The sequence below is a fragment of the Saccostrea echinata genome, unplaced genomic scaffold (assembly GCF_033153115.1).
Source record: "Saccostrea echinata isolate AGI-Se365-2 ecotype Australia unplaced genomic scaffold, CSIRO_AGI_Sech_v1 ptg000046l, whole genome shotgun sequence".
In the NCBI taxonomy this organism is placed as follows: Eukaryota; Metazoa; Mollusca; class Bivalvia; order Ostreida; family Ostreidae; genus Saccostrea; species Saccostrea echinata.
In genome coordinates this window covers 8,441,119-8,465,552 of record NW_026889795.1, presented here as the reverse complement: position 1 = coordinate 8,465,552, position 24,434 = coordinate 8,441,119, and the positions used below count along the sequence as shown (strand labels likewise).

Here is a 24,434-nt window from a genome sequence, read left to right as displayed (position 1 = left end):
CAGGTGAGCTAACTAGACACCATGTGATATGTTAACTATACAAATAATTGAAGATATTTTGATACATGTCATTGTGATTTAAAAAAAAAAATTAGTCATGCTTTGACTTAAATTAAAACGAAATCTATTGAAATTCACTGTAAAATTTAACAAAAAAAAAAAAAAAAAAAAAAAAAAAAAAAAAAGACTCACAATATGTATTTGTACTTTAAAATTAAGAAAACAAACTCAGCCAATGAAAAGTACTTTTATATCCAGGACCATGAATACATACCCTGTTTTGTCGGAAAACGGCATTCTTTCTTTCTTAATTTCGACTATTCTTTGGAATCTATAGATACTCTTTTGGAATACTGGCACTCTTTGCACTACACCTTGGACTCTAATTTTTCGGACCTCACCTTATAATTATTACTTTTAAGTTTTAGTTCTACGCTCTTTTTAAATATTTGGGACGGATCTTAAACACTTTTGCTATATCAAAGTGTATTTTTCTGTTCTGATGAGATTTCAGAAACTTAGCATTTAAAATCTATACGATCACGGTGGATTAATAAACTTTTTGAAAAAGATACAAACTTTGTCATTGGCTTACAAAAGTTCTCTGAAGCTTAATTTCAGGAATTTTGATCATGAAATATCATAAAATGTCAGATTGGGAATCAATAACATAATTCCACGGGTTTTACTATTATAAATCAAAGTATCAAAGTTTATACTATAGTAAATCAAAGTTTTTACTTTCATACTACAGTTATAACTATAGTAAACTATAGATAACTATAGTATTTTTATTAGGAATGCTCCGCTTTGCGGTCCCCTTGTTGAATCTATACTTATCAATGTAATGAAGTTTTAACATAAGTTTCAACTGTTCTGGTCCAGTGGTTCTTGAAAAGAAGATTTTTTTTCTACATACATATGACATAATATTCCGATATAAAACCTTGAACGCCAGTCCTGGCTCCATGCTACATGTACCCCCCCCCCCCCCGGGGGGGGGGTTCAGGATTTTAACAAATTTGAACCTATACTATTTAATAAAGCTTTCATATAGAATTCACTCCTCTGTCACTGTAGTTCTTTTAAGAATACAATTTTAAAGGTTTTATTCGCATATATTCCTGTGTAAATCTTTGATCACCTGTTAGTAATGGTTTCACCCTATCCACGATTGTCATGGTTTACACAAACTTGAACTATTTTTGGACTTGAATTGTTCTAGCTTTATGCAAAATTTCAGGTGAGTTAAGGCGGTGGAATTTTTCACATCAATTTTTATGCTACAAAGTAATATGTGTACACTAGCGCTTGCAGGGTGGCGGACAGGTCACAGGAGCTGTATCTCCATAAGTACGTACGAGTTACCTCGCGTAACAGCTGTGATATACATGACCCCCCCCCCCCCAACCCGCACCTATCCTCCCCGCCAAAAAAAAGGAACTTTTCACATACCACGGTGTATATAACCTTACAAAAAAACTAAAAGTATTTAAGAAGTTTAATTTAGATAATATCTATCTATTTTAGAATTTACACAAATTATCTACCAATTCCGTTAATGGCGCACAAAAAATAGCTTCCGGTTTTACTTTCATTTTCTAGTCGACATGGCCGCTAAGAGAATCACTTTGCCAGGGACGGATTTGAATGTGTCCAGAATTTGTCTGGGGTGTTGGCAGTTTAATGGGGGTAAAAATACCATCAACTGGGATGCTCAAACACCCGAGGTAGGTGATGCCATCGCCCGGGTTTGTTTAATAATGCTTTAAAATGCAAGTCAAAGAAGATGAACAGTGTCGCCTGGGGCTCGCTAAGGGGGGTTAAAATTGTACAAGGATATTGCTGATAATTTGTTATGTTTTGTTGTAGTTGTCAGCTGTTTATGTCTTAACATAAAAAGTACTCGATTACGTGTAAATCTATCATCAGTAGATAGACTGGTAGAAGGAATATGCTGTGTTTAAATATAATCTTTATTTGAGCACTAATGCTGTTTTGATATAGGTCGAGAAAGTATTTCGCCGTGAACCTCTAACATGCCGGAGCATTTAGTTTCTATATTTAAAACCCTTATTTATGCATATTTTTTTTTGTGCATACAAGAAATTTAAATGTGCATTTGCCCTACATGATTTGACCTAGAAAAGAATGTGACGTTAGGACACTGATAAATGTTGGGCCTGGTTTAAAGGGACAGTCTACATCGGAAGATTGTGTTGTGGCACAGTTACATGTATAATGTATTTCACCTGAGGGGGACTAACAAATGAATATATCAATATATTGAACATGTTGAATATTAATCGAAAGAGTAAGTCACAGTTGAACATGTTGAATTCACTGCTCCTTCAAAATTTTGAACAAAAATATTAAGCATTTGACACAAGTAATTACTTAATTAGTAATTTAAGTAATACATAATTAGTAATTTAAGCAGGAAACGTTAAGGTTTCAATCCATATCCTCCTCATATTTATTGCTTTTGAAATCATAACCTGGTCATGTTCAATATTGATAATAGCAGAAATAAAGTTGATTGTATATTTATCCAAATGGCCTTGAAGTAATGGTTTTGGCTGTGGATATCAGCCTGGGTAGCGCAGTCAGTAGAGCACTTAACTAGTGATGCAGGGGACCTGGGTTTGATTTCAGGTCCAGCCATACATTTTCTCCTTTCCAGTTACAGAGTACAATATTAAACATGCTGAAAATGCACTAAAATTTTTATGCTGTAATCAAGTTGTGCATGTACTGTATGTAGTTTGACAGAATATTATAAACTTATATTTATCATGTTCATAATGTATCAGTCTTATTCCACATGTTCCTAGGCTTATTCTGTACATTTCACCATGTAGAAAATAGATAAATTATCTTGCCCTGTCATATCTCTGAACATACAGAAATAAATCTTGAGATGTGTAAATATTTAACTTGGATGATCCCTTGAGAGGGGTCTCTTTGCAGCCTTTTGACATATCAAATTAGGTCAGTGTTAAGATTAATGTACACATAGTGGTCAGTCATTCACAAAACCTAGAGATAGCAATGCTCAGCAGAATGTTCAAATAGGAAAAAATTGTCAAGTTTCAATGATGTCGATCAATCTCCTAAAATTAAGAGATTAGAACTATTATTTCAATCATTAAAACCTAAGCTTAGTTAAAAATTATTATTATTTAAATATTTTATCATGTTTGAAAAAAAAATTTATTTTTTAAGCAAATAAAAGTGCCTGGTTGTTTGATATTATAATAAATAAAGGCAAAAAGTAAAGATTGAAATTTCAAATACTAATACATGTATCTTAATCATGTTTTTCATGTCTACCAAAAATAACTTCAGATCATATCCTTATCCATATCCTGATGCTGTTTTATAATTAGGTCAATGCTACCAGAAGTAGATATCTGAATTTCAGCATTGCAGTTTAAAGCAATAAAAATGCCTTATGTAATCATTTGATCATAATATTTCATTTATATGTATAATTTGAATAATTTAACCAATTTTCCTTGCTCATTTTTCAATTTTTTTACTGAATAGAACCTCATTGACACTCTGATGCTAGTAGGTCAACACATGGTCAATGGCTCAATGCTGATTTTAAGTAGATCAATGCTAGTTTTATCCTTTGCTGATGCTGATCCTGGCAATGCTGTTTTTCGCTCACCTGAGCCGATGGCTAAAGTGAGCTTTTCTGATCGAAATTTGCCCGTTGTCGGTTGTTGTCGTCGTTGTAAACTTTTCACATTTTCATCTTCTTCTCAAGAACCACTGGGCCAATTTCAACCAAACTTGACACAAAGTATCCTTGGTTGATGGGGATTCAAATTTGTTCAAAGGAAGGCCCACACCCTCTTCCAAGGGGAGATAATTGCGAATTTGTGAAAAATTTATGGCATCTTTTAAAAATATTCTTCTCAAGAACCACTGTGCTAGAAAATATGAAACTTATGTGGAAGCATCCTCAGGTAGTGTAGATTTAAGTTTGTTCAAATCATGACTCTCGGAGGTAGGGTGGGGCCACAGTGGGCGATCAAAGGTTAACTTTACATAGCAATACATAGGGAAAATCATTAAAAATTTTCTTCTCAAGAACAGCAAAGCCTTGATTGGTCATATTTATATGGAAGCATCCTCAGGTAGTGTAGATTCAAATTTGTTCAAATCATGACCGCCGGGAGTAGGGTGGGGCCACAGTGGGCGATCAAAGTTTTACATAGCAATACATAAGGAAAATCTTTAAAAATCTTCTTCTCAAGAACAGCTCAACCTTGATTGGTCATATTTATATGGAAGCATCCTGATAGATACAGGTGAGCCTCATTACTCTGGACAAATCTGAGCAAATTGTCTGGAATAATGAAGCATCCTGATGGTGGAAAGAAATTTCTGCTGATTCAAGTACCGGTACATAGCAATACTTTTTAAAATGTCTTGCATATACATATATATTAGTGATGGGAAATCAGGATTTTTTTCATAATCGATTATCGGAAAAATCTGATTCACTATATTCGATTAAAAATTGATCAATTTCAAATAGTATATTTGTTCATTTTGGAATGAAGAATAAATTGGTTAGAAATTCTGCAGTGATTTCTAAATTATATTTTTGAAATATTTTGTATCATTGGGTTCATTTGTAAGGTTATTATTTAGGATTTAGTTAGATTCAAAGAAGAATGAATCAAAAATCAAAGGAATAATTTGCTTTTAACTAATATTTTGAGTAATCGATTATCAAAAGTATAATCAATAATCTATAATCGGGGACCATTTCAATTAGATAATGGATTTAATCCATTAATCGGTACATCACTAATATATATAAATAAAAACTAAGGAACATTAAGAAATGTGCTAAATCAAATCTTCGCCAACTTGTTAAAAATCAATTTCCACCATATATAGGACATGCTAAATATTATTAAATTACAGTATTACTTATATAATTATATGTATATGTGTTCTTTTGTTTTAGGAATCTAGAGCAATAGTGGACAAATGTTTTGAGATTGGTGTAAACTTCTTTGACACAGCAGAGGTGAGGGGCTTAGTAATTAAATTCAGCAGTTATATTTTTTTTAGGTTTCAAGAAGAGATCTGCCTTATCAGTATATTATGTATACATACAGTAATCATCATGGTAAAATAAGCTTTTTCATGTTTATAATGAAGTGCCAGGAACCAGCAATATTGATTTGTTATAAACCTAATTTGTTCAGTTTGTATCTGTTAAATTCATAATAGGTTTTGAAAATAAGGGAAATAAAAATGGCTTCGCTTTAAGTGTGATTTCATTATAAGCGTGTTTGCTATAATGGTATTGCTCATCTGACATCATAAACTAGCACAATCAATTACTTCTTTCATTTTTTGATGTACCCTTATTTTATAATATTATACTTTCATGTAAATTAGTTGAATCTGATTCGTCACGAAACATTTGTTAAAAAACACTATTACCCGCTGAATGATGAAGCCACGCTCTCCAGCGTAGCAACAATCAACGTTGCTTGACGACGGGTGATATTCCCAAAAATAGTGACTGCCCAGAATTTATGCGTGCATGGTTCACTGTTATATGTATTTATATAAAACATTCAGTATAATATAATAATTATTGCATGTAGTTGAGTGTAACATTGAAAATTTTCACCCCACGAAAACCTTTGTCAATCCGAGGCGCAGCTTTAAATGAATCAGGTACACTAAGACTGGGTACTCGGTGATTTAGTTTCTATATAATTTAACAAAATATTCCAGAATATGAAATTGTTGTACGACAAAGCTAGTAAAGCTACAATTATTGCACAAATATTGGTATCACAGTAACAGTAGTTAAATTTAAAATTTTTTTAAATCTGACAAAAAATCATATCTTGACTGAATTTATTTTGTATATATTTTTGAGTTTTTTTATGTAAAGAATGAATCCATTTTACTGCAATATTATAATGCATATAACAGCTGTATAATGAAGTATGGTACAAAGTATTTCAATTTGATTCTTAGACTAACAGTCTTCCACTCTTCTCCAATGTTAGGACAAAATAGGACTTTCATGCAACTGCATGCAATGAATGTACATCAACTATTAAAATCCTACAAAAATGGCTTTAGCTTAAAAGTTTTTACAATTTTTAGCTCACCTGAGCCGAAGGCTCAAGTGAGCTTCTCTGATAGAAATTTGTCCTTTGTCATCATTGTAAACTTTTCACATTTTCATCTTCTTCTCAAGAACCACTGGGCCAATTTCAACCAAACCTGACACAAAGTATCCTTTGGTGAAGGAGAGTCAAGTTTGTTCAAATGAAGGGCAACGCCTTCTTCCAAGGGGAGAAAATTACGAATTAGTGAAAAATTAATAGCATCATTTAGAAATCTTCTCAAGAACCACTGTGCTAGAAAATATGAAACTTATGTGGAATCATCCTCAGGCAGTGTAGATTAAAGTTTGTTCAAATCATGACCCCCAAGGGGCAGGGGACGGGTAGGGTGGGGCCACAGTGGGCAATCAAAGATTTACATAGGAAAACATGGGAAAAATCTTCTCAAGAACAGCAAGGCAGTGATTGGTCATAATAAAATAAAAACATCCTCAGGTAATGTAGATTCAAATTTGTTCAAATCATGACCCCTCAGGAGTATAAAGGGGCCATAACAGGGGATCATAGTTATACAAAGGAATATAAAGGATATATCAATAAAATTTTTTTCTTAAGAACAGCAAAGCCATTAGTCATATTAATTCAAAAGCATCCTTAGGTGGTGTAGATCGATTCAAGTTCGTTCAAATCAGCATTCCCCTCCCCCATCCCCCCTGAAACCACTTTTATATTTTATATTTAAACTTCAATACTGAACTGATTTCTGCTTTTTCCTAGTGAAAGTGCTCAGGTGAGCGTGATGTGTCCCATGGGCCTCTTGTTAAATTTGAAATAAAAGACACTTGTTTTACAAAGATGGCTGTGCTAATGTACTGCAGATGTATTCATTTTTGCCTGGAATTAACTGATCCAAATTTTGTCATCGTACTGTGGACATTCCCATCATGTTGATAAATTTTTCATATTGGAAATATGTAAATGTAGTATTTCCCAAACACTAATTTACAATATTGAATTACAGTAATCTATAAGATTTTTATGTGACTTAATGGTTAAGTTAAAATATAATGAATTTTAAATTTTTAAAATTTTTATGTGACATAGGGGTATGCTGGTTCAGAGGAGGTCCTGGGGGCGTGTCTGGAGGGACGTCGACAGGATGCAGTCATTGCTACTAAGTTTGGATTCCGGGAGGGACCCAATACTCCTCCTTACTCCCCCCAGCAGATCGACGAAGCTGTCACGCGGAGTTTAAATAAACTGAAGACATCTTATGTTGACCTGCTGCAGGTAACAACAAAAGTTTATTATACATAAGAATGGCATACAGTACATATTTATACTGTCTTTAAGACTATTTCTATCATTCTTCCTAATTATATCATTTTTTTTTAAAAATTGAAGGGGGTGTAAGATTTTTTTTACTTTGCTTTAAGATCTATCCTTAGACAGACAGATCTCTCTGGGTCGTATCAAGTATTATGGAGATCTATCCTTACTCTGCTCTTTCATTTAACAATGAACTTTTCACTAATGATTTTTCCTCAGTATACAGATGTACAGTATCAGACATACATCTCATTCATTATTAAAATGCATACAATTTCAAGATACATGTATCCTAAAAAAATGATAGAAATTGCCTTTTATCTTGTCAATTAAAAAAAAAAAATAGTCATTCATCCATGTAAGATCTAGAGTTATCTCTCTTTTCAAAGTGTCATTGAACCTTAATAACCAAGATTATGAGCTGATTGAAAAAAAGTGTCTCAGAAGAGCAATTGGATTTTTGTTTTGTTCAAGTCCTTGTTCAAGTCCTTGTTCAAGTCCTTGGTCAAGTCATTGTTCAAGTCCTTGTTCAAGTCATTGTTCAAGTCCTTGTTCAAGTCCTTGTTCAAGTCATTGTTCAAGTCATAGCAGAGATTGTAAGAAGCTAACCTGTACTCTTGTAAGTTGCATCATAAGGATGTCATGCTAATATTTAAAATCCACTCATTGAAGGTTACATGTACCTTGAATGGCAGTTTTAGTTCATTTGTGATTTCATCTGAGTATTTTGTTGATTAGGAACAAGTCCCTTTTTGCCAGTTTTTAGCTCACCTCAACGAAGTTGAGGGGAGCTAATGTGATATCCTTGTCACCAGCGTCCCAAGTTAAAGTTTTTGGTGTAGTTTTCTTTTCTAAGTACTTTATGCCCTACATTAATCAGAGATGCATGGAAGATGCTTCTAGTGTGTTTCATTGTACCAGTCAAGGTTTCAGATGGTGCAATTTCAGCTAAGGAATGACCAGGTCAATGTTTTTGGAGCAGGTTAAAGTTTTTGGAGCAGGTTCATTCCCAAGTAACTTATAAGCCCTATGTTGACCAAACTTGCATTGATGATGCATCTAAGGATGCACACTGACACGCTTGCTCAGATGCTGGATCTGACCTAAGATTCCAGATGAGTGAACAAGTTAAAGTTTTGGATGTAGGTCTTTTACTATTAAACTATAAGGCCTATCTGAACCAAATTTGCTTGGATGATTCATTAAGGGATGAACACACTGAAACTTTTTTAAGATGCTGGATTTTAATTATATTTTCTAGATGAGTGACTAGTTTGAAGTTTTTGGTTAAGTTGCATCCTGGGATGTACTCTACTAGATTATTAGTCTTTTGTGGCCGGGACTTTGCCTTACTTAAAGACAACATTCGTTGAAGTGAGCTCTGTAATCTCTGATAACCTATTAGGGATGCATGAGTATCACCAAAGGTTTCATTTCGCTATATATCACAATTTTTTTACCACGATAATATCATGATATTTTTACAAGCAACTTTTACAATGATTTTAGATGAATATTCATAATTTTTCCAAAAAAAAAATGCAGGAAAAACATAACTGCACTCTTTTCATTTTTCTTATTTACATAATATCAAGCAATTTTGGATGCTAGCTAGGATTCTGTTCTTTTACAGTTTTCAACATTTTCTACACTTCCTGTAAATGTAATTTGAAAGATTAAACAAATAAATGAATAATTTCTGGAAATTTTAACTACGGAAATACCGGTATTTTAGTCTCTGTATCATGATACCTATCACGCAATTTAAAGTCACGATATACTGGTATACATGTACCGATAAAATCGCACATCCCTATTACCAATGGTTTGTTGATTATGAGCAGGTTCACTTTGCCAGTTTCTTAGAGAACATGGAAGAATCTGTTAAAGAACTAAACAGACAGATCTCTCTGGGTCGTATCAAGTATTATGGAGTATCTAACTTTGGACCCATCAACATGAAGAACTTTGTGGAAGCCGGAGGAAAACCAGTCACAAACCAGGTTAGTGTGTCAATATTTAAACCAGTCACAAACCAGGTCAGTGTGTCAATATTTAAACCAGTCGTCAACCAGGTTAGTGTGTCAATATTTAAACCAGTCACAAACCAAGTTAGTGGGTCAATATGTAAACCAGTCATAAACCACTTTAGTCTGTCAATATTAAACTGTTCACAAACCAGGTTAGTGTTTCAAATGATCCCATATTTCCAACTGTTGTTAATGTCCAGGCATATCCAACATATTAAACAGTGATTTCTGACATTTGTAGATCAGTTACAGTTTATTTTGGAGGTTGGTGTATATTTATACATGTATCAGTGATTTCTTTCATCGTTTATTGTAGATCGGTTATAATTTGCTGTGGAGGTCGGTGGAAAATGAAGTGATCCCCACCTGTAAGAAGTATGGAGTCAGTATCCTGGCTTATTCCCCTTTACAGCAGGGATTGCTCTCTGGGAGGTTCCTTAAGGTGGACGACGTCCCCCTCGGAAGACGAAGAGGGAAACTCTTCTCTCCAGAGAGGTAGATTTAGTCAGCTCTAGGGTTTATTTAATGTACGATTTCCTGAATGGTTAGCGTAGCTCTGCATATGTACTTACTTCAATCAAAAGAATTCAGATTTTTCAAGAAAAGCAAATTACTTAATACAAGTATATAAGAATTTTCAACCAAACTGTGACGGAAAACAGTAGAAATTAGAAGTTAATGTTAAATCCTTTTGATGATTTTATTTCGAGTTTCTTTTTAAAAATTAAATTTTTAAATATCTTTCTGTCAATCTCCTTCTATTGACAAGCCTATAAGGCATGTAAAAAATTTTTTAAACAAATTCTATGATTTCATAATTTTTTTTTCAAATTTAGTGAAAATAATATTCAGTCAATGATGTGTGTATTTTTCAGTTGTCATCTAGCAAGACATGGACAAGAGGGTGCTGAAAAAGAAGTATTTGAGGTATTTAGACTGACCACTCATGTTAGAATGGATGAAATTTGACTGAGTAGTAGATATAATTTACAGATACTATAATTATACATTCTGTCATACATCTAAAGAGCTTTCTGAAGGTCATTCATTTACTGAACATTTACTGTAAGCCAACTTTTATTCATGTGTGAGAAGTATAATTGAGGTTCGCAACTTTGATTTACTCACAAATATTTCTCGTCACAAACTAATTATTCCTTCATTATTTATATAGAATATTTCCTTAGTTGCAAAAATTAGTCGTCACTGATAGATAATGATTTCAAATGGAAGATCACAAATAAAAAGCTTTGCATATAATACTTGGGTTTACATTATTCATATTACCAAAAATAAAAAAAAAATGTTCATAAAAATGCACAATGGGTGTTTAAAATTACATAGAAACAAGACATACTGACAGAAATGCATGATTTTCATTGGTTAAGTAAAATGGTGAGTAAATTTCACCAGTCAAACTCAATAAACTGTATAAACACATCTTTTAATATCCATCTGATTAGGGTCTGGGTCAAGGTACATTACATTATTTTCATATTTTCAGGCAATAGCTAAGATGAATGATATATGTAAAAAGGCCAACGTTCCTATGTCTAAGGCTGCATTATCCTGGCTGCTTAACCAGCCGAATGTCCCTGTAGCCATAGTGGGAGCTAGGACTCCAGAACAAATGGTGGAAAACTGTGAAATTATTGACCTACCTCAGGTAAATTACAGCCTTACCCTCCAGATAGGAAATACATAAAATTGTCCATCTCCCCAAGGTAGTAGTGAAACCATTGTCCTACCTCAGGTACAGCCCCACCCCCCAGACAGGTAATGCATAAAATTGTCAATCTCCTTAAGGTAGTACATGTAATGAAATTATTGACCTACAATAGATAAATTACAGCCCACCCCCCAGACCGGTAATGCATAACATTGTTCATCTCCCCAAGTTACAATGTAGTAGTGAACTCATTAACTTGAATTTCTCCATCCTCTTTCAAATGTCCATCTTTCAGGTAGTGCATAAAAATCGTCCATCTCTGCACAGTAGTAGTGAAATTATTGAATTACATCAAGTAAATTACTTCAAATTCTCCATCCTCTTTAAATTGTCCATCCCTCAGACATAATACTAGTGATTGATCCACCTCAGTATAATTACATCAAAATTGTCCATATCCCAAAGATAATCCCAGTGAAATTTTAGATTAACAAATTAAATTTCAGATTTTCATTCAATTTATTTTTTTAATGAACTTGTTTTAAAATTGCATATTTGAATAATGTCCAAAAATAGACAATGTGATGAAAATTTTGTTTTTGTATTCAGTGTTATATTTATTCAAATATTATTTTGATAAGTCTATTTTTAAATCAAGGTCCTTATAGATGGAGACGTCGTGTTTCACCGTAACTGTTTTGCGTCTCCATCAAAATGTTGAATTTACTTAATATACTGTACATGTACCCTCACAGTTACAACAAAAAGAGATGAAGTTTATGTATAGCTTATTCTTTGTGGATTTAACTCAGATTATTAATTGTTTTTAAGAATTAACAGAAATTATTGTCTTATAGAATTAATATTATAAAATATTTATTATTAATTATTAATATAATAAAGTTAATATTATTATTTGTCTTGAATAATTAATCAAAATTATTAACAATTAACAAAAACTATTAATTATCTTGTAGAATTAACTAGAATTATTAATTATCTTGTAGAATTAATTCAATTTATTAATTATCTTGTTGAATTAACTTGAATTATTAATTATCTTGTAGAATTAATTCAATTTATTAATTATCTTGTAGAATGTCATCCAGGAGCTGACTGATGCTACAGAGGCTGTGAAGAAGAAGATAGGGAACTCCATCGACCAATGGGCTCACCCCGACCGCTGTGAATGATTGGACTCTATATATAGTCTAGCACTCGGGAAATTCTTAATCATTTTATGTTTACGCAGTTTAGTTGTATAGGTAGAGGGAATTCTGAATGGCATTTGAGTTGTAATGAGCAGTATTATTTACATCTGATTGTTAAACCAGTAAATTTAAGATTTGTGATTAAGAATTTATATTTTAATTTTTTTTTACAATATACATGTAGTAATTGGACTCAACTTGTGCACTTGTACATGTTAATGTAGAAAACTGAATCATGAAGAAATTGGGTTTTCTAATTTTTAAGAATGAAAAAAATTGTTTCCTTTTAATAAGTAGGCTAATTAGCTGGGAATCATTCATTGATTTTGGTGATGTTATAAATGGATTGTAATTTTTCAATGTTGATCATTAAGAATATTGAAATGAATAAATGTGATTTAATTGTCAAGTGAAGTGTTCATATCGAATTATGTGAATCCCTCAACAAGGGACAGTAACTCTTGATACACTGAATACTTATTTTAATTAGTCCCAAAATGGCTAGATTTACTTGTATAAAAAAATTATTTTATGCATACTTTTAATAGGGTCCATATTAATCTCAACACTTTTAAACATTTTTAGTTTGAGTTTACTCAGGTGACCTATTGCTATCCGTTTTTGTCTGTCGTCGTACGTCGTTCGTCGGTCGTAAACTTTTGGACATTTTTAGCTTCTTCTCTGGAACCGCTCAACCAATTTCAGCCAAATTTGGTATATAGCATCTATGGGTGAAGGGGGACAAAAATTTTGAATTTCATGGTCCCTGCCCCCCTGGGGCCTGAGGGGTGGGGCTAAAACCACCAAAAATAATGCAATCTTTAAAAATCTTCTTCTGTACTCCTGGACATCAAGCAGTCAAACTGTTGACATCATTGTAATAAGCATTGAGCCTTCTACCAAAATTGTGAAATTCATGGCCCCAGGGTCAGGGGTTCTGGCCCCAGGGTGGGGCTATATAGATCATATAGTGAAAGTGCATTATTTCTTTGAAAATCTTCTTCTCTGCTCCTGGGTATTAAATAAAGTTACTAAGTAAATTAATGTACATAGTTATGATGAGCAAGAGTGCCTCTTCCAAAATTGTGAAATTCATGGCCCCAGGGTCAGGGGTTCTGGTGTTAGGGCGGGGCTCTATTGATTATATAGTGAAAATGCATTATTTCTTTGAAAATCTTCTTCTCTGCTCCTGGGTATTAAATAAAGGAACTAAGTACATAGTTATGATGAGCAGGAGTGCTTCTTCCAAAATTGTGAAATTCATGGCCCCAGGGTCAGGGGTTCTGGTGTTAGGGCGGGGCTCTATAGATTATATAGCGAAAAAGCATTAATTCTTTGAAAATCTTCTTCTTTGCTCCTGGGTATTAAATAAAGTAACTAAGTACATAGTTATGATGAGCAAAAGTGCCTTTTCAAAAATTGTGAATTTCATGGCCCCAGGGTCAGGGGTTCTGGTGTTAGGGCGGGGCTCTATAGATTATATAGTGAAAATGCATTAATTCTTTGAAAATCTTCTTCTCTGCTTCTGGATATTAAATAAAGTAACTAAGTACATAGTTATGATGAGCAAGAGTACCTCTTTCAAAATTGTGAATTTCATGGCCCCAGGGTTAGGGGTTCTGGTGTTAGGGCAGGGCTCTTTCGACTATATGGTGAAAATGCATTAATTCTTTGAAAATCTTCTCCTCTGCTCCTGGGCATTAAGGTGATAAACTAAGTACATGGTTATGATGAGGAGGTGGGCCTCCTCCAGAATTGTGAAAGCCATGGCCCCTGGGACAGGGGTTCTGGAGTTAGGGCGGGGCTATATTGATTATATAGGGAAAATGCTTTAATTCTTTGAAAATCTTCTCTGCTCCTGGGTATTATTTAAACAAACTAAGTACATGGTTATGATGCATAAGGATGCCTTTTCAAAAATTGTGAATTTCTTGGCCCCAGGGTCAGGGGTTCTGGTGTTAGGGCGGGGCTCTATTGATTATATAGTGAAAATGCACTGATTCTTTGAAAATCTTCTCTGCTACTGGAGATTATATAAACAAACTAAGTGCATGATTATGATAGACAAGGATGCCTCTTCCAAAATTTTTAAATATATGGCCTCAGTTTTTGGGGTTCTTGGGGGGGGGGGGGGGGGCTCTATTGATTATATAGTGAAAAAGCATTAATTCTATTAATCATTAATTAATCCTGTCTGCTCCTTAGTGTTGAGCTGATAAATAAATTGCTTAGCTATGATGAAAATGGGAGCTTCGAACAGAATTTTTAAATCTTGTGGTCCTAGGGTCAGGGGTTCTGGCATAACGAAGGGGGGGGGGGGGCTTTTGATAATATAGTGGAAAATTGTTCATTCTTTGAAGTCCATAGTTATGATGATGAGGGTAACTCTTCCAAATTTGTAAATTTCTTGACCCTTGGTCTTGGGTTCTGGTGTTAGGGTAAGGCTTTGTTGAATCTGTAGTGAAAATGCATTGTACCTGTGAAATTCTTCTCTGCTTCTGGGCATATTGGAAGCAAACTGAGTAAAAGTTTAAATGATATGAGTAAGCGTATTTCTACCAGATTTTTAAACATCTGGACCATTGGTCTAAGCATTCTGGTCCTGGGCAGGGCTCTATTAATTTGTATTCTACTGAGAGAAGTTATTCCCCTTTTCCATTCACCTTTGATAATTAATCATTGTAAATAATGTATTTGAAAGGTTAATAGAATAAGATAATTATGCAAGAATGTTTATCGTATAATTAAAAAAGTACTTTCTTAGATTTAATAAACAGGTGGACCTGTAAGTAATAGATAAATAAAAATGAGACAAAAATAACTTATCTTATTAAAAGTTCTTCAAAGACCATAAGAGAGGTCAATGCTAGGGGTCTTAATATGGGTTTATAAATAGTACAGAAGCACTAGTCAAATAGTTTGTTAATAGTCTGCATAGTGTTAAGTGGGGGACAGATTAGAACTTAATTTATGAGTTGATACTGAATACTTTCTACTTCTCTTGCTTTAGGGCAACATTAAGCTTCAACTATCAGTGTATTTAACTTCTAAATTGTTGTATCATACTCAGGTGACCATTAAGGCCTTTGGGCCTCTTGTTGTAAAATAAGGTTTATATTTGAAAATCAAATTTAAAATTTCCCTTTAGGTCGTCTTTTTTTTTTAAAAAAATTTAAAGCTTCAATTCTTATTTTTGTGAATCACTCGCTTGACCCATCTGTTTTTGTCAAACTAAATCATGTACATTGTACATAATACATTACAGTCGCCCGCGTGGCGCAGTGGTTAGAGCGTCTGCTCTAGAGTCGCGGAGTAAGGAGTTGATCCTTACGTCGCGGGTTCGAATCCCACTGTGGGACGTGGAGACCGGTCCTTCGGATGAGACCGTATAAACCGAGGTCCCGTGCCAGCAGTAGGTGCTGGCACGAAAAAGATCCCTCACTGCTCAATGGCCGTAAGTGCCGAGTATAGGACAAAATTTGCAGCTCTCCATCGGCAAGTTGTGGCGTCTCCATATGAGTGAAAAATTCTCGAGAGGGACGTTAAACAACATACAAACAAACAAACATTACAGTCAGCAGGCGCGGATCCAGGAATTAAAGTCAGTATGTACGTTCATTTCTCATCATTGACAACTAATGCTAGCTGAAAGGAGAATAATATTATATGGGAGATCACACGTTACAAAATACCTTTACGACCCACTTATTGCACAGGCACTTGTTTCGGTAATAATTTTATAACCCATAGTATAATAATAAGACAAGGTATCCAACTCCGAATTACATGGAGTAACCCTCCCCCTCCCCAGTTTCGCACTCATTTACGCTTTAGAGGAAATGCACTGGTATACTTGTATTACCATTGTCTTCTACGATAATTTATCTACACAACCATATATGGCATGCTTGTATTTATTTTCTTTTATCTCGGTAAACAGCGTCAAAACTCTGCTAGCCTTGTGAAAAGCCGAGTTGGTACAAAGCACCCTTGGGTAAAGGGGAGTTTAAATTGTTAAAATGAAGGGTCTAGCCCCCTTACAAGGGGAGATAATCAAGAAAGGACAAAAATAGGGTAGGATCATTAAACAAGATGCCCATGGGCCACATCGCGCACCTGAGCACTGTGGCTAGGAAAAAATCCCATGGGCCTCTTGTTTCTAAAAATCTTTCTGGATTGATGTAAAGGAGTTGTGCTGGTGCAGACACCGCTTGAGAAGTTTTTTTAACATAATTACCGTTGGATAAAGGGAGCACACCTTAAAGCTTTAAGGTCGCCTGTAACAATCCAAATGTCCGTATATGTTTAAGGATGAAATCAAGGATAATCCTTTTTTTTATTGAAAATGTTCGTGAAACAGAGTTTGAAATGGAACTACATTTTAAGAAGACAAAAAGTTGATAAAAAAAGATATTGGCGTTTCTTGTTTCATGCTCTGAAATAATAATAAAAAAAAAGATAAATAAAAAATTGAAATGACGTGGTTTACGTGGAGTTTTTTCTCTCATCAAAGGTTGGAACTACGGATCTTGACTATTTTGAGTCGTTTTAAGGAAAACTTCAATATTGATAATTTTAAACACCCTATAACAGCCAAAATCTATATTAACTGGGTTATGCGTATAGTTTAGACTTAATTGTTTTAGCCGTGATTATTATGACCTCCATTGCAGTGAATAAGAGGTAAATCATTGTTCGGCGGGAAAAAAAATAGATGTATGTCCTTAAAATTCAAACACAGAGTAATGTAATGATAAATAGTTTTAATTTATTATTATATATAACAATATGAAAGACAGGCGTTTTTAATTTCTTTTTTAAGTTTGTCAACATCAACAATCCTTTTTAAGTTACTTAAAATATTATTACATGTAACTTAGATCGCTTTCTCCCCTTGTATCCATAGGTACATTAAGATTGAGATCACGTGATCACTGAGTTGATAGTGATTGGTTCTCTGTCATGTATTTAAATTTAATCCAGTCCTCCTCGTTATAAAACATCAGAGATTCCCGCGGAATAGCTGGCGAGTCTTGATCGTGAAACCATTTGTTTCCCGCTGGCAGGAAGTACCCAGAACCCGACCACTTCTTGGTCCAGGCATTTTCGCGCCACGGAAGTAGTGTGGGGACCGGAACTCCCGTAAAAGCTTCCGGTTTACCAGACATAGTGATTCCTGAAATAGAAATTAATAGTAAGCCTTGCTCAAAATCAGTCCATTTTCTTTTTAAACCTGCCACACATAGAGGTAAAATTACAACACATGTTACACAGGTCAACGTACTTTTTCAAAGCTCAAGTTTTTGCGTACAAAAGAAACTGGTTATACTTTTAATTAGTTTGAGCAACATAGTGTAAAAACTTAAGCAAAGCTTCATGTTAATCTCAATTATGTCTACTAGACTAAGTGTAATATCATGATAAAAGAGCGCGCCTTAATTCCTTTTGTTCAAGATGCGTGGCAATCCATTTTTTAGGACAGACATGCCTTTAATTTAATTGTACATAGCTGATATAGTCTTCGGCGACAATGGTGAATGTCATTTCCAACTTTTGGATCACCATAAGATTTTTAAGCTTTTGCTTTATTCTGTGATAATTATGATTTAACTGTAAATTTTACCACAATTTTCTATCGAGCTATATGTAAGAAATCTAAAAGAAACACGTGTACCCTGATCAGATTCTTTTTGACAACTTTAAAACCTTTGCAGCAGTTTGTTATATACATTTATCGATGTATTAACATAAAAAGAACAGATAATAAGAGACTGTTATCCCCGTCACCATGTTCACTGTTCTGGATTAACTGGATTCTGGATTAACTGACTGGCGACCTAATGACCAAGCATAATTGTATGTATAAACTTTGAAAACGTGATTTTTTAGGTTTGAGTATTTTCTTTTCTAGAATATTTAACAAAAAGCTAGTTTCTTTTTTGGAGAAGGGGGGATTTTCAAAACACTGTATCAACATATTTTATATCCTTTGCCTTACCCCCGGGCTGGGTTTCCCTGTCCCTCTGTCTTTGGTACGCTACCCATTGCTCTTCAGACTCCATTAGGATAGCGTCCCTCTTTGTTTCTCGGGGGAGTGAGCGATATTCATGGAATTTTATCCAGCGGTTCTCTGACGGGACGTAGTAGGCGGGGCCTCTGTACACGTGAGACTTTCCGTCCCCCGCCAGGTAGTTGTGGAGGGGCGTGGCGTTATATGGACCTCTTAGTCTGACCTCAGTTCCCGCGCTTGTCCCATACTCAGGTCGGTACATCGCGGCTGATCCTGACAAAAAATAAATAAATAAATAAAATTGATCAGAAATGAAATAACAAAATGAACTTAAAGATATCCGATCCTCAGCCAGGAAGGATAACTCTTAAAATTATTATTTAATTAAAAAAGTCTCAAGCTTGAAATTGAAAAAAAATCATGCAATAATTTTCATTGTATGCGTCTTAATATGATTCAATGTTCTTTGAAGTCCTAAAAAGGGACTTGTAAAAAAAAGTTACATAAATTTACCCTATAATAGTAAAAAATAAACATGATAAATATACAGTTTTGGAGAAATTGGATTTTTTTAAATCTAGCCTTAGAAATCAATTTAATGCTTATTAGCAAGATATGAAATTAGACGTGATATGTGATGTGATGTCTTGCAGTGATAGCACAAGCTTTTTACACTATGTATTATAAAATAATTGAAGGAAGTACAAAATCTAGAATACTAAATAAATATACAAAACATGCCAATTTCTACGAAATCAATGCCTTGATGCCTATTGATAGATTTTTAATTTAAAATATATTCGTCGATCAATTTTCAATTAGAAAATGCATAGTTGATGGTTCTATACACTTTTCTTGAATATATATATGGGAGATTTCATAATTTTTCCCTTTATCATATGATTAACTATAATGATTATTTTTGAAGAAATACTGTGGGTAAATATACATTACTTTGTGAATTCAGAGATATTTTTGTGAGAATTTTCAATTACTTAAAACTTTTTGATTTTATGAACCTGAGGATCGGACTACCTCAAAGTTGACAATTAATTCCTCATTAGTAGTATAGAACTATCTCGAGTACTTATTATGTTAACCTCTGCGGTGCCCATTTAAAATACCATTCTTTATTTATAAACTACCGGTATATATACAATCATGAATATTGTAACGATGATTAATCAGTAATATCATAATGTGAACAAAGTTAATTACATCTACCATACACGGTGAAAAAAAAATGCCAAAGCTGCTCTTTCAGTGTATAAATATTTCAACACTTTTTTTTTAAATTGGTTGATGCAGTTCATTTTTTTTTTTATTATTATTATTATTATGGAGCACTGAAGTGTCAAAAATGAAACGATCAACCCCTCTTTTTTCAAAGTATACACTTCATAATGACCATGTAAATACCACAAGATCACATAATTAACTGTATAGATGATATCAGTTAATTAAACAGTATAAGAAGATAAGACAAAGTAAGACATATTCACCGTTTTAAATGCAATGGTGTTTCGGTTGTGTCAATATCGCATTACGCACTTGGACATAACCGGATGTTTACATCTAGATACACGCTTGGTAACCGGATCAATACACCTGTGTATTTATTTACGTCCATCTCAGGTAGGAATTTTAAACGGACACTTTGTCCTGTATGTTAATTGGTACTTATAAGATTTCTGTATATGACACTCATGAGTTCATTTCCATTTTTCTTGTTAATTTTCATTTTAGACTTCCTGTAACTTTTCCCAGTACATCGTTTACCTGGGAAGTACCGTAACTCTGATACTCTAGATACATATTTTTCATATCACAACAAAGTTAATTGTTGGAACGTTGAGTACATTTGTTTAAGGAATATGGAAAGGCGGCACTGAAGATCAGGGATCATGTACGAATTCGTACTTTAACTACTGGACAATTTCTAAATCATGGACCAGTTAAGATTCCGAAAGAGGGGTCGGGAGGGGGTGTTTGACTATTTTCTTTTAAATACATGAAGCTGTGTCAAAGCATGGAAAGAACTTTATAACCCCCCCCCCCCATTGATGTGCAAAATAAATGTAATGATATTCAGAAATTTAATATGAAAGACGTAGGTTTACAGGAGCACCATAATACACTCCCTTTCTTTTAAATAAACACAGAGGTTTTGAATTCATTTCTGCTATTTTTTTTTTCATTAATGACTAACAATTAATATGAATTAGAACAACAAAATTAACATTCTATATATATATATATATATATATATATATATATATATATATATATATATATATATATATATATATATATATATATATATATATATACTGTAAATCATATATCCGACTGACTCAGTTTGATGTGTTCACGGTACAATATAATTGTTTCTTATCTTGATCCCCACACATCCCATCCCACATACTCAAAAATAAACGATCACACATTCTAAATTAGAAGTTCTGGTCCAGTTGTTACCTTGGTTGCTTCCAAAATTCAAAGGGAGAAGGAGATCTTATATATATAAGAAAGTAAGGGTCTGGGCAGATTTTAGGAGTCTACTGAATCATTATAGGGGGTTGTCATAATATAAAAGTTGGTATTTTTACGACCATCCGCTAAATTCAAAATTGAAAATTTGCTTCAAGACGTAGAGATCACTTGTAGAAAGTCCAAGAAAAAGTGGTGTAGGGAAATTATTAATCAGAGTGATAGCCCTGTTGTTTTCCAGAATTTAGAATAATCCCAAAAATTTTCCTACATAATTAATCTATGATCCCTTATCGTTGTTTTACCCTATTCCTGGGCCCAAGGATTGAAACAAAGTTTACTATATTATGCATTGCCCTACAGTAGTTACGTTTTAGTATCCCTGATGACTGCCCTGTTGTAGTTTGGAAGAAAATAGCCGTCTGTAACCTGGGTATGTCAGTTAAAAAAAATTGAAATCCGACATTTATGTTGCGGTTATGTTTTTTTTAATCGTTGAAAGATAAATAAAGAATCAAAACAATGAGTAATAATATTTTGTTAATTAACGGATACCATGCTTTTAGAGGGGGACCTATATGCATGTAATACAAGAAACAATACTCGAAGCGTGCAACAAAACTGTCAGAATTTTCTCAACCAGAGCGATTTCCTCAGCTACACCATCTACGGATGCGTGTATATTAATATCACAAATGACTGCCCTGCTCTTCTTGGGATTTATAAAAAAAATTACCATATGTATTCAAATATTCCTATATGCACAGTGTAAACCTTTGGTCTCCTATTGTGGCTCCAACGTATCCCGGGGGCCTAGAACAAATTTGAATTTGCTCTACCTGAAGATGCTTACATATCAATATCATTAATCATGGCATTGCTGTTCTTGAGAAGATTTTTTTCATGTGTATTCCTATGTAAACCTTATAGTGGTACCACCTTCCCTCGGGGGCCATGATTAAATAAGCACAAAGGATGTTTTCATACTTGTTTCATGTTTTCTGGCCTAGCTGATGGCTGGCTCTTCTGTTAAACCCAAAGGCTATTTGAGGTAAATTTGTTGAAATTGGTAAAGTGGTTCTGGAGAAGAAGTTGAAAATGTGGAGAGGTTGCAGACAACACATGACAGACTGACAGACGAACGGACACTGGATTCCTTTAATCATATAACCTAACTTGAGCCTTTGGCTCACATGAGTTAAAAATGTTTACAGCATTATGGAATAAAACGAAATTTTTAATAACTAGTCAGTTTACTTGATGTAAGGGAAATATTTGTTTGCATCTATTTTTTCATATCTCACAGAATGACCAATACTCAGTAATCATGTTTTTTGAAAGGGATAAATCCAAGTTGATTCATTTATATTTTACAGCCCTGTCATGCATCGTCCGGATTACGGTATAAGTGCTGGTACCAGGCTGTTTGACCGAGGGCCTCACAACCCCATCCCCACCCACAATTATCTCAGTGGAGATGGAAAGTCTCTCATCTGGAAAGGCCCCTCCCACTACGTCCCGTCGGAGAGGACCTGGATAGACCAACACCATTACCGATCGTTGCCTAGAGACACAAAACGTGACGCCAAGGAGATGCAGAGCGAGGACCAATGGGTGGACTTCATGAGACAGAGGGACACGCCTTCTGGTAATTTTGTGTTTTGGGTATAGGGAATCTGTTCATTGCAAAAAAGCTGCAAGCAGCGAAAGTAAATTAGTGCAATGTTCTTTTTTGGGTTGTAATCTAATGGAAACTTGAGGGAAAAGGAAATTGGAGGATAGGGAAAATGGAAGCGTAAAACCAATCGGTAATGTCCCCCTTCTTTTCCGGTTCTTTCATCAGTTTATTTCCAGCATTGTTCCCACGGTCACCCATGCTAGGATTGTTAATGTTCTCCATAAACAAAGGACTGAAGTTTAACTTCTCCACTTCATAAAAATAGGTCACCAGGACCTAATGGGAAAATTCCGATGAATATCAATTTGATAATTTAAAAAATACACCAAAAGTGTTATAAAGATGGCTCCGGGGTTTGGTTTAGGTTGGGAGATATACTATATTTTCGTAATAAGTGGACTGTGTAATTACTTAAAAGTATCGTCATGACCACAAAATACAATAATTTACTTTTTATTTCAGGATACTACCACAAAGACATAGGTGTGTTGCAAACTGGAGTACCCGAATGTCGCCTGTTCGGATACACTCGGGATTTACCTAGCATGCCCCCACGAGACCTCCAAGACATCTCCTGGCCGAAATCTGATGCCTTTGTTCCACTAGAAAGAGCTGACCGAGGGAAATATTACGGTTATTATCACGAGGCTATTGAGCGGGAAAGAGAACGAAGAAAGAAGGAGCTTCCCGAAAGTATGAGAGTGGAAGCCAGAGACATTCCGATGTTATAGAAATTTGTGCAATTCCAGGAAGTTAAATATAAATGTGTGTATTTATTCGTGCAGTATTATACCTGTGTAATTATTGTAAACATGTCAAGAATACTTGGACTATTCTCGTATAACTGGATGTTTATCTGGCTTGTTTTGTTGTGTGTTTTTTTTTAAATTTTTTCCTTTTAGTAACATATATTTTTTGTGTTATAAATGTCCCAGCAGGCATTTCAACGTTGATTCAACGTTGAATCAACGTTACACTACGTTGAATTTTAGTTGCATATGAAAGTTGAGCAACGCTGTTTCAACGTCAATTTTCAATGTTGAATAGACGTTGAAAATGGGTTGAACCTTGGTTGATTTATAATTGAATTTTGGTTGCAAACGAAAATTGAGGCAACGTTAAAACTTCAACGTTGTTTCAACGTCAAATATCAACATTGAGACAAGGTTGAACATTAGTTGAAAGTAGGTTGACTTTTGGTTGAAATTTTTTGGTTGTACAAATGTTGATATTTGGTTGAAATATCACGTTGAATTCATATTGAGTTTTGCTTTATAAACAAATACATTTCAAATTCTAATAAAAGTTTTTATTCAAGCTGTGAAATATGTAAGTTGTTATTCAAAGTGAATTTATTTTAAACTGTATTTTAAAGACAAACATAAATCCAGAATCCAATCACCAAATCTCAAAAATCAGTGTTTATCAAAATTTATCTTCCTAGTGAAAAGGGAGTCACAGTAAACATATCCAGGTTCATCATATCACGCATCTGTATAAAACTAAGTTCAACAAAGTGGCGGATCCATTGATTTTTACATCAGGCGCATAGTTAAGTCCCACAAAAGGACTCGTCGGTCGGAAAGAAATGAACAGGATGCTCAATCCTCCAATGAAAAACCTATTAATAAAATATATAATGATGTGTTGTCATTTATTTGATAACGTTATTTCAAATGATAAAAATATACATGAATAATTAACAACAACAACAACAACAAAAAAAAAATACAAAAGTACATGTTCTTATACTTGGAATTAATGAAAAGAATTATATTTGTCCTCGTGTTAAAATTCATAACAGTATGATTATAAATAATTATTTCTGAAGAAAAATGTTAAAAGCATGGAGGTGTACATACAAAATGTTGCATTTCTTTGTAATTTTCACGGGCAAA

At 34.1% G+C, this 24,434-nt stretch overlaps 3 protein-coding genes across 3 annotated transcripts; 2 read left to right on the top strand and 1 right to left on the bottom strand.

Moving 5' to 3' along the window:
* The first annotated feature begins 1,588 nt into the window (after positions 1-1,588).
* Positions 1,589-12,767, top strand: LOC133202252 (1-deoxyxylulose-5-phosphate synthase YajO-like). The gene is made up of 8 exons (XM_061338047.1): positions 1,589-1,730; positions 4,991-5,053; positions 7,224-7,409; positions 9,293-9,451; positions 9,795-9,973; positions 10,354-10,405; positions 10,983-11,144; positions 12,245-12,767. The coding sequence occupies exons 1-8, from the start codon at positions 1,611-1,613 to the stop codon at positions 12,338-12,340; spliced, it is 1,017 nt and encodes a 338-aa protein (XP_061194031.1). The 5' UTR covers positions 1,589-1,610; the 3' UTR covers positions 12,341-12,767.
* Positions 12,768-17,165: 4,398 nt separating this feature from the next.
* LOC133202089 (uncharacterized) lies at positions 17,166-18,646 on the bottom strand. The gene is made up of 2 exons (XM_061337868.1): positions 18,357-18,646; positions 17,166-17,534 (listed from the first exon to the last, which is right to left on the bottom strand). The coding sequence occupies exons 1-2, from the start codon at positions 18,628-18,630 to the stop codon at positions 17,290-17,292; spliced, it is 519 nt and encodes a 172-aa protein (XP_061193852.1). The 5' UTR covers positions 18,631-18,646; the 3' UTR covers positions 17,166-17,289.
* A 1,341-nt stretch (positions 18,647-19,987) lies between these two features.
* On the top strand, positions 19,988-23,404 carry LOC133202083 (uncharacterized). Its single transcript, XM_061337866.1, has 3 exons — positions 19,988-20,003; positions 22,235-22,506; positions 22,999-23,404. Exons 2-3 carry the CDS (start codon positions 22,242-22,244, stop codon positions 23,265-23,267), a joined length of 534 nt encoding a protein of 177 aa, XP_061193850.1. The 5' UTR covers positions 19,988-20,003; positions 22,235-22,241; the 3' UTR covers positions 23,268-23,404.
* Positions 23,405-24,434: the final 1,030 nt, after the last annotated feature.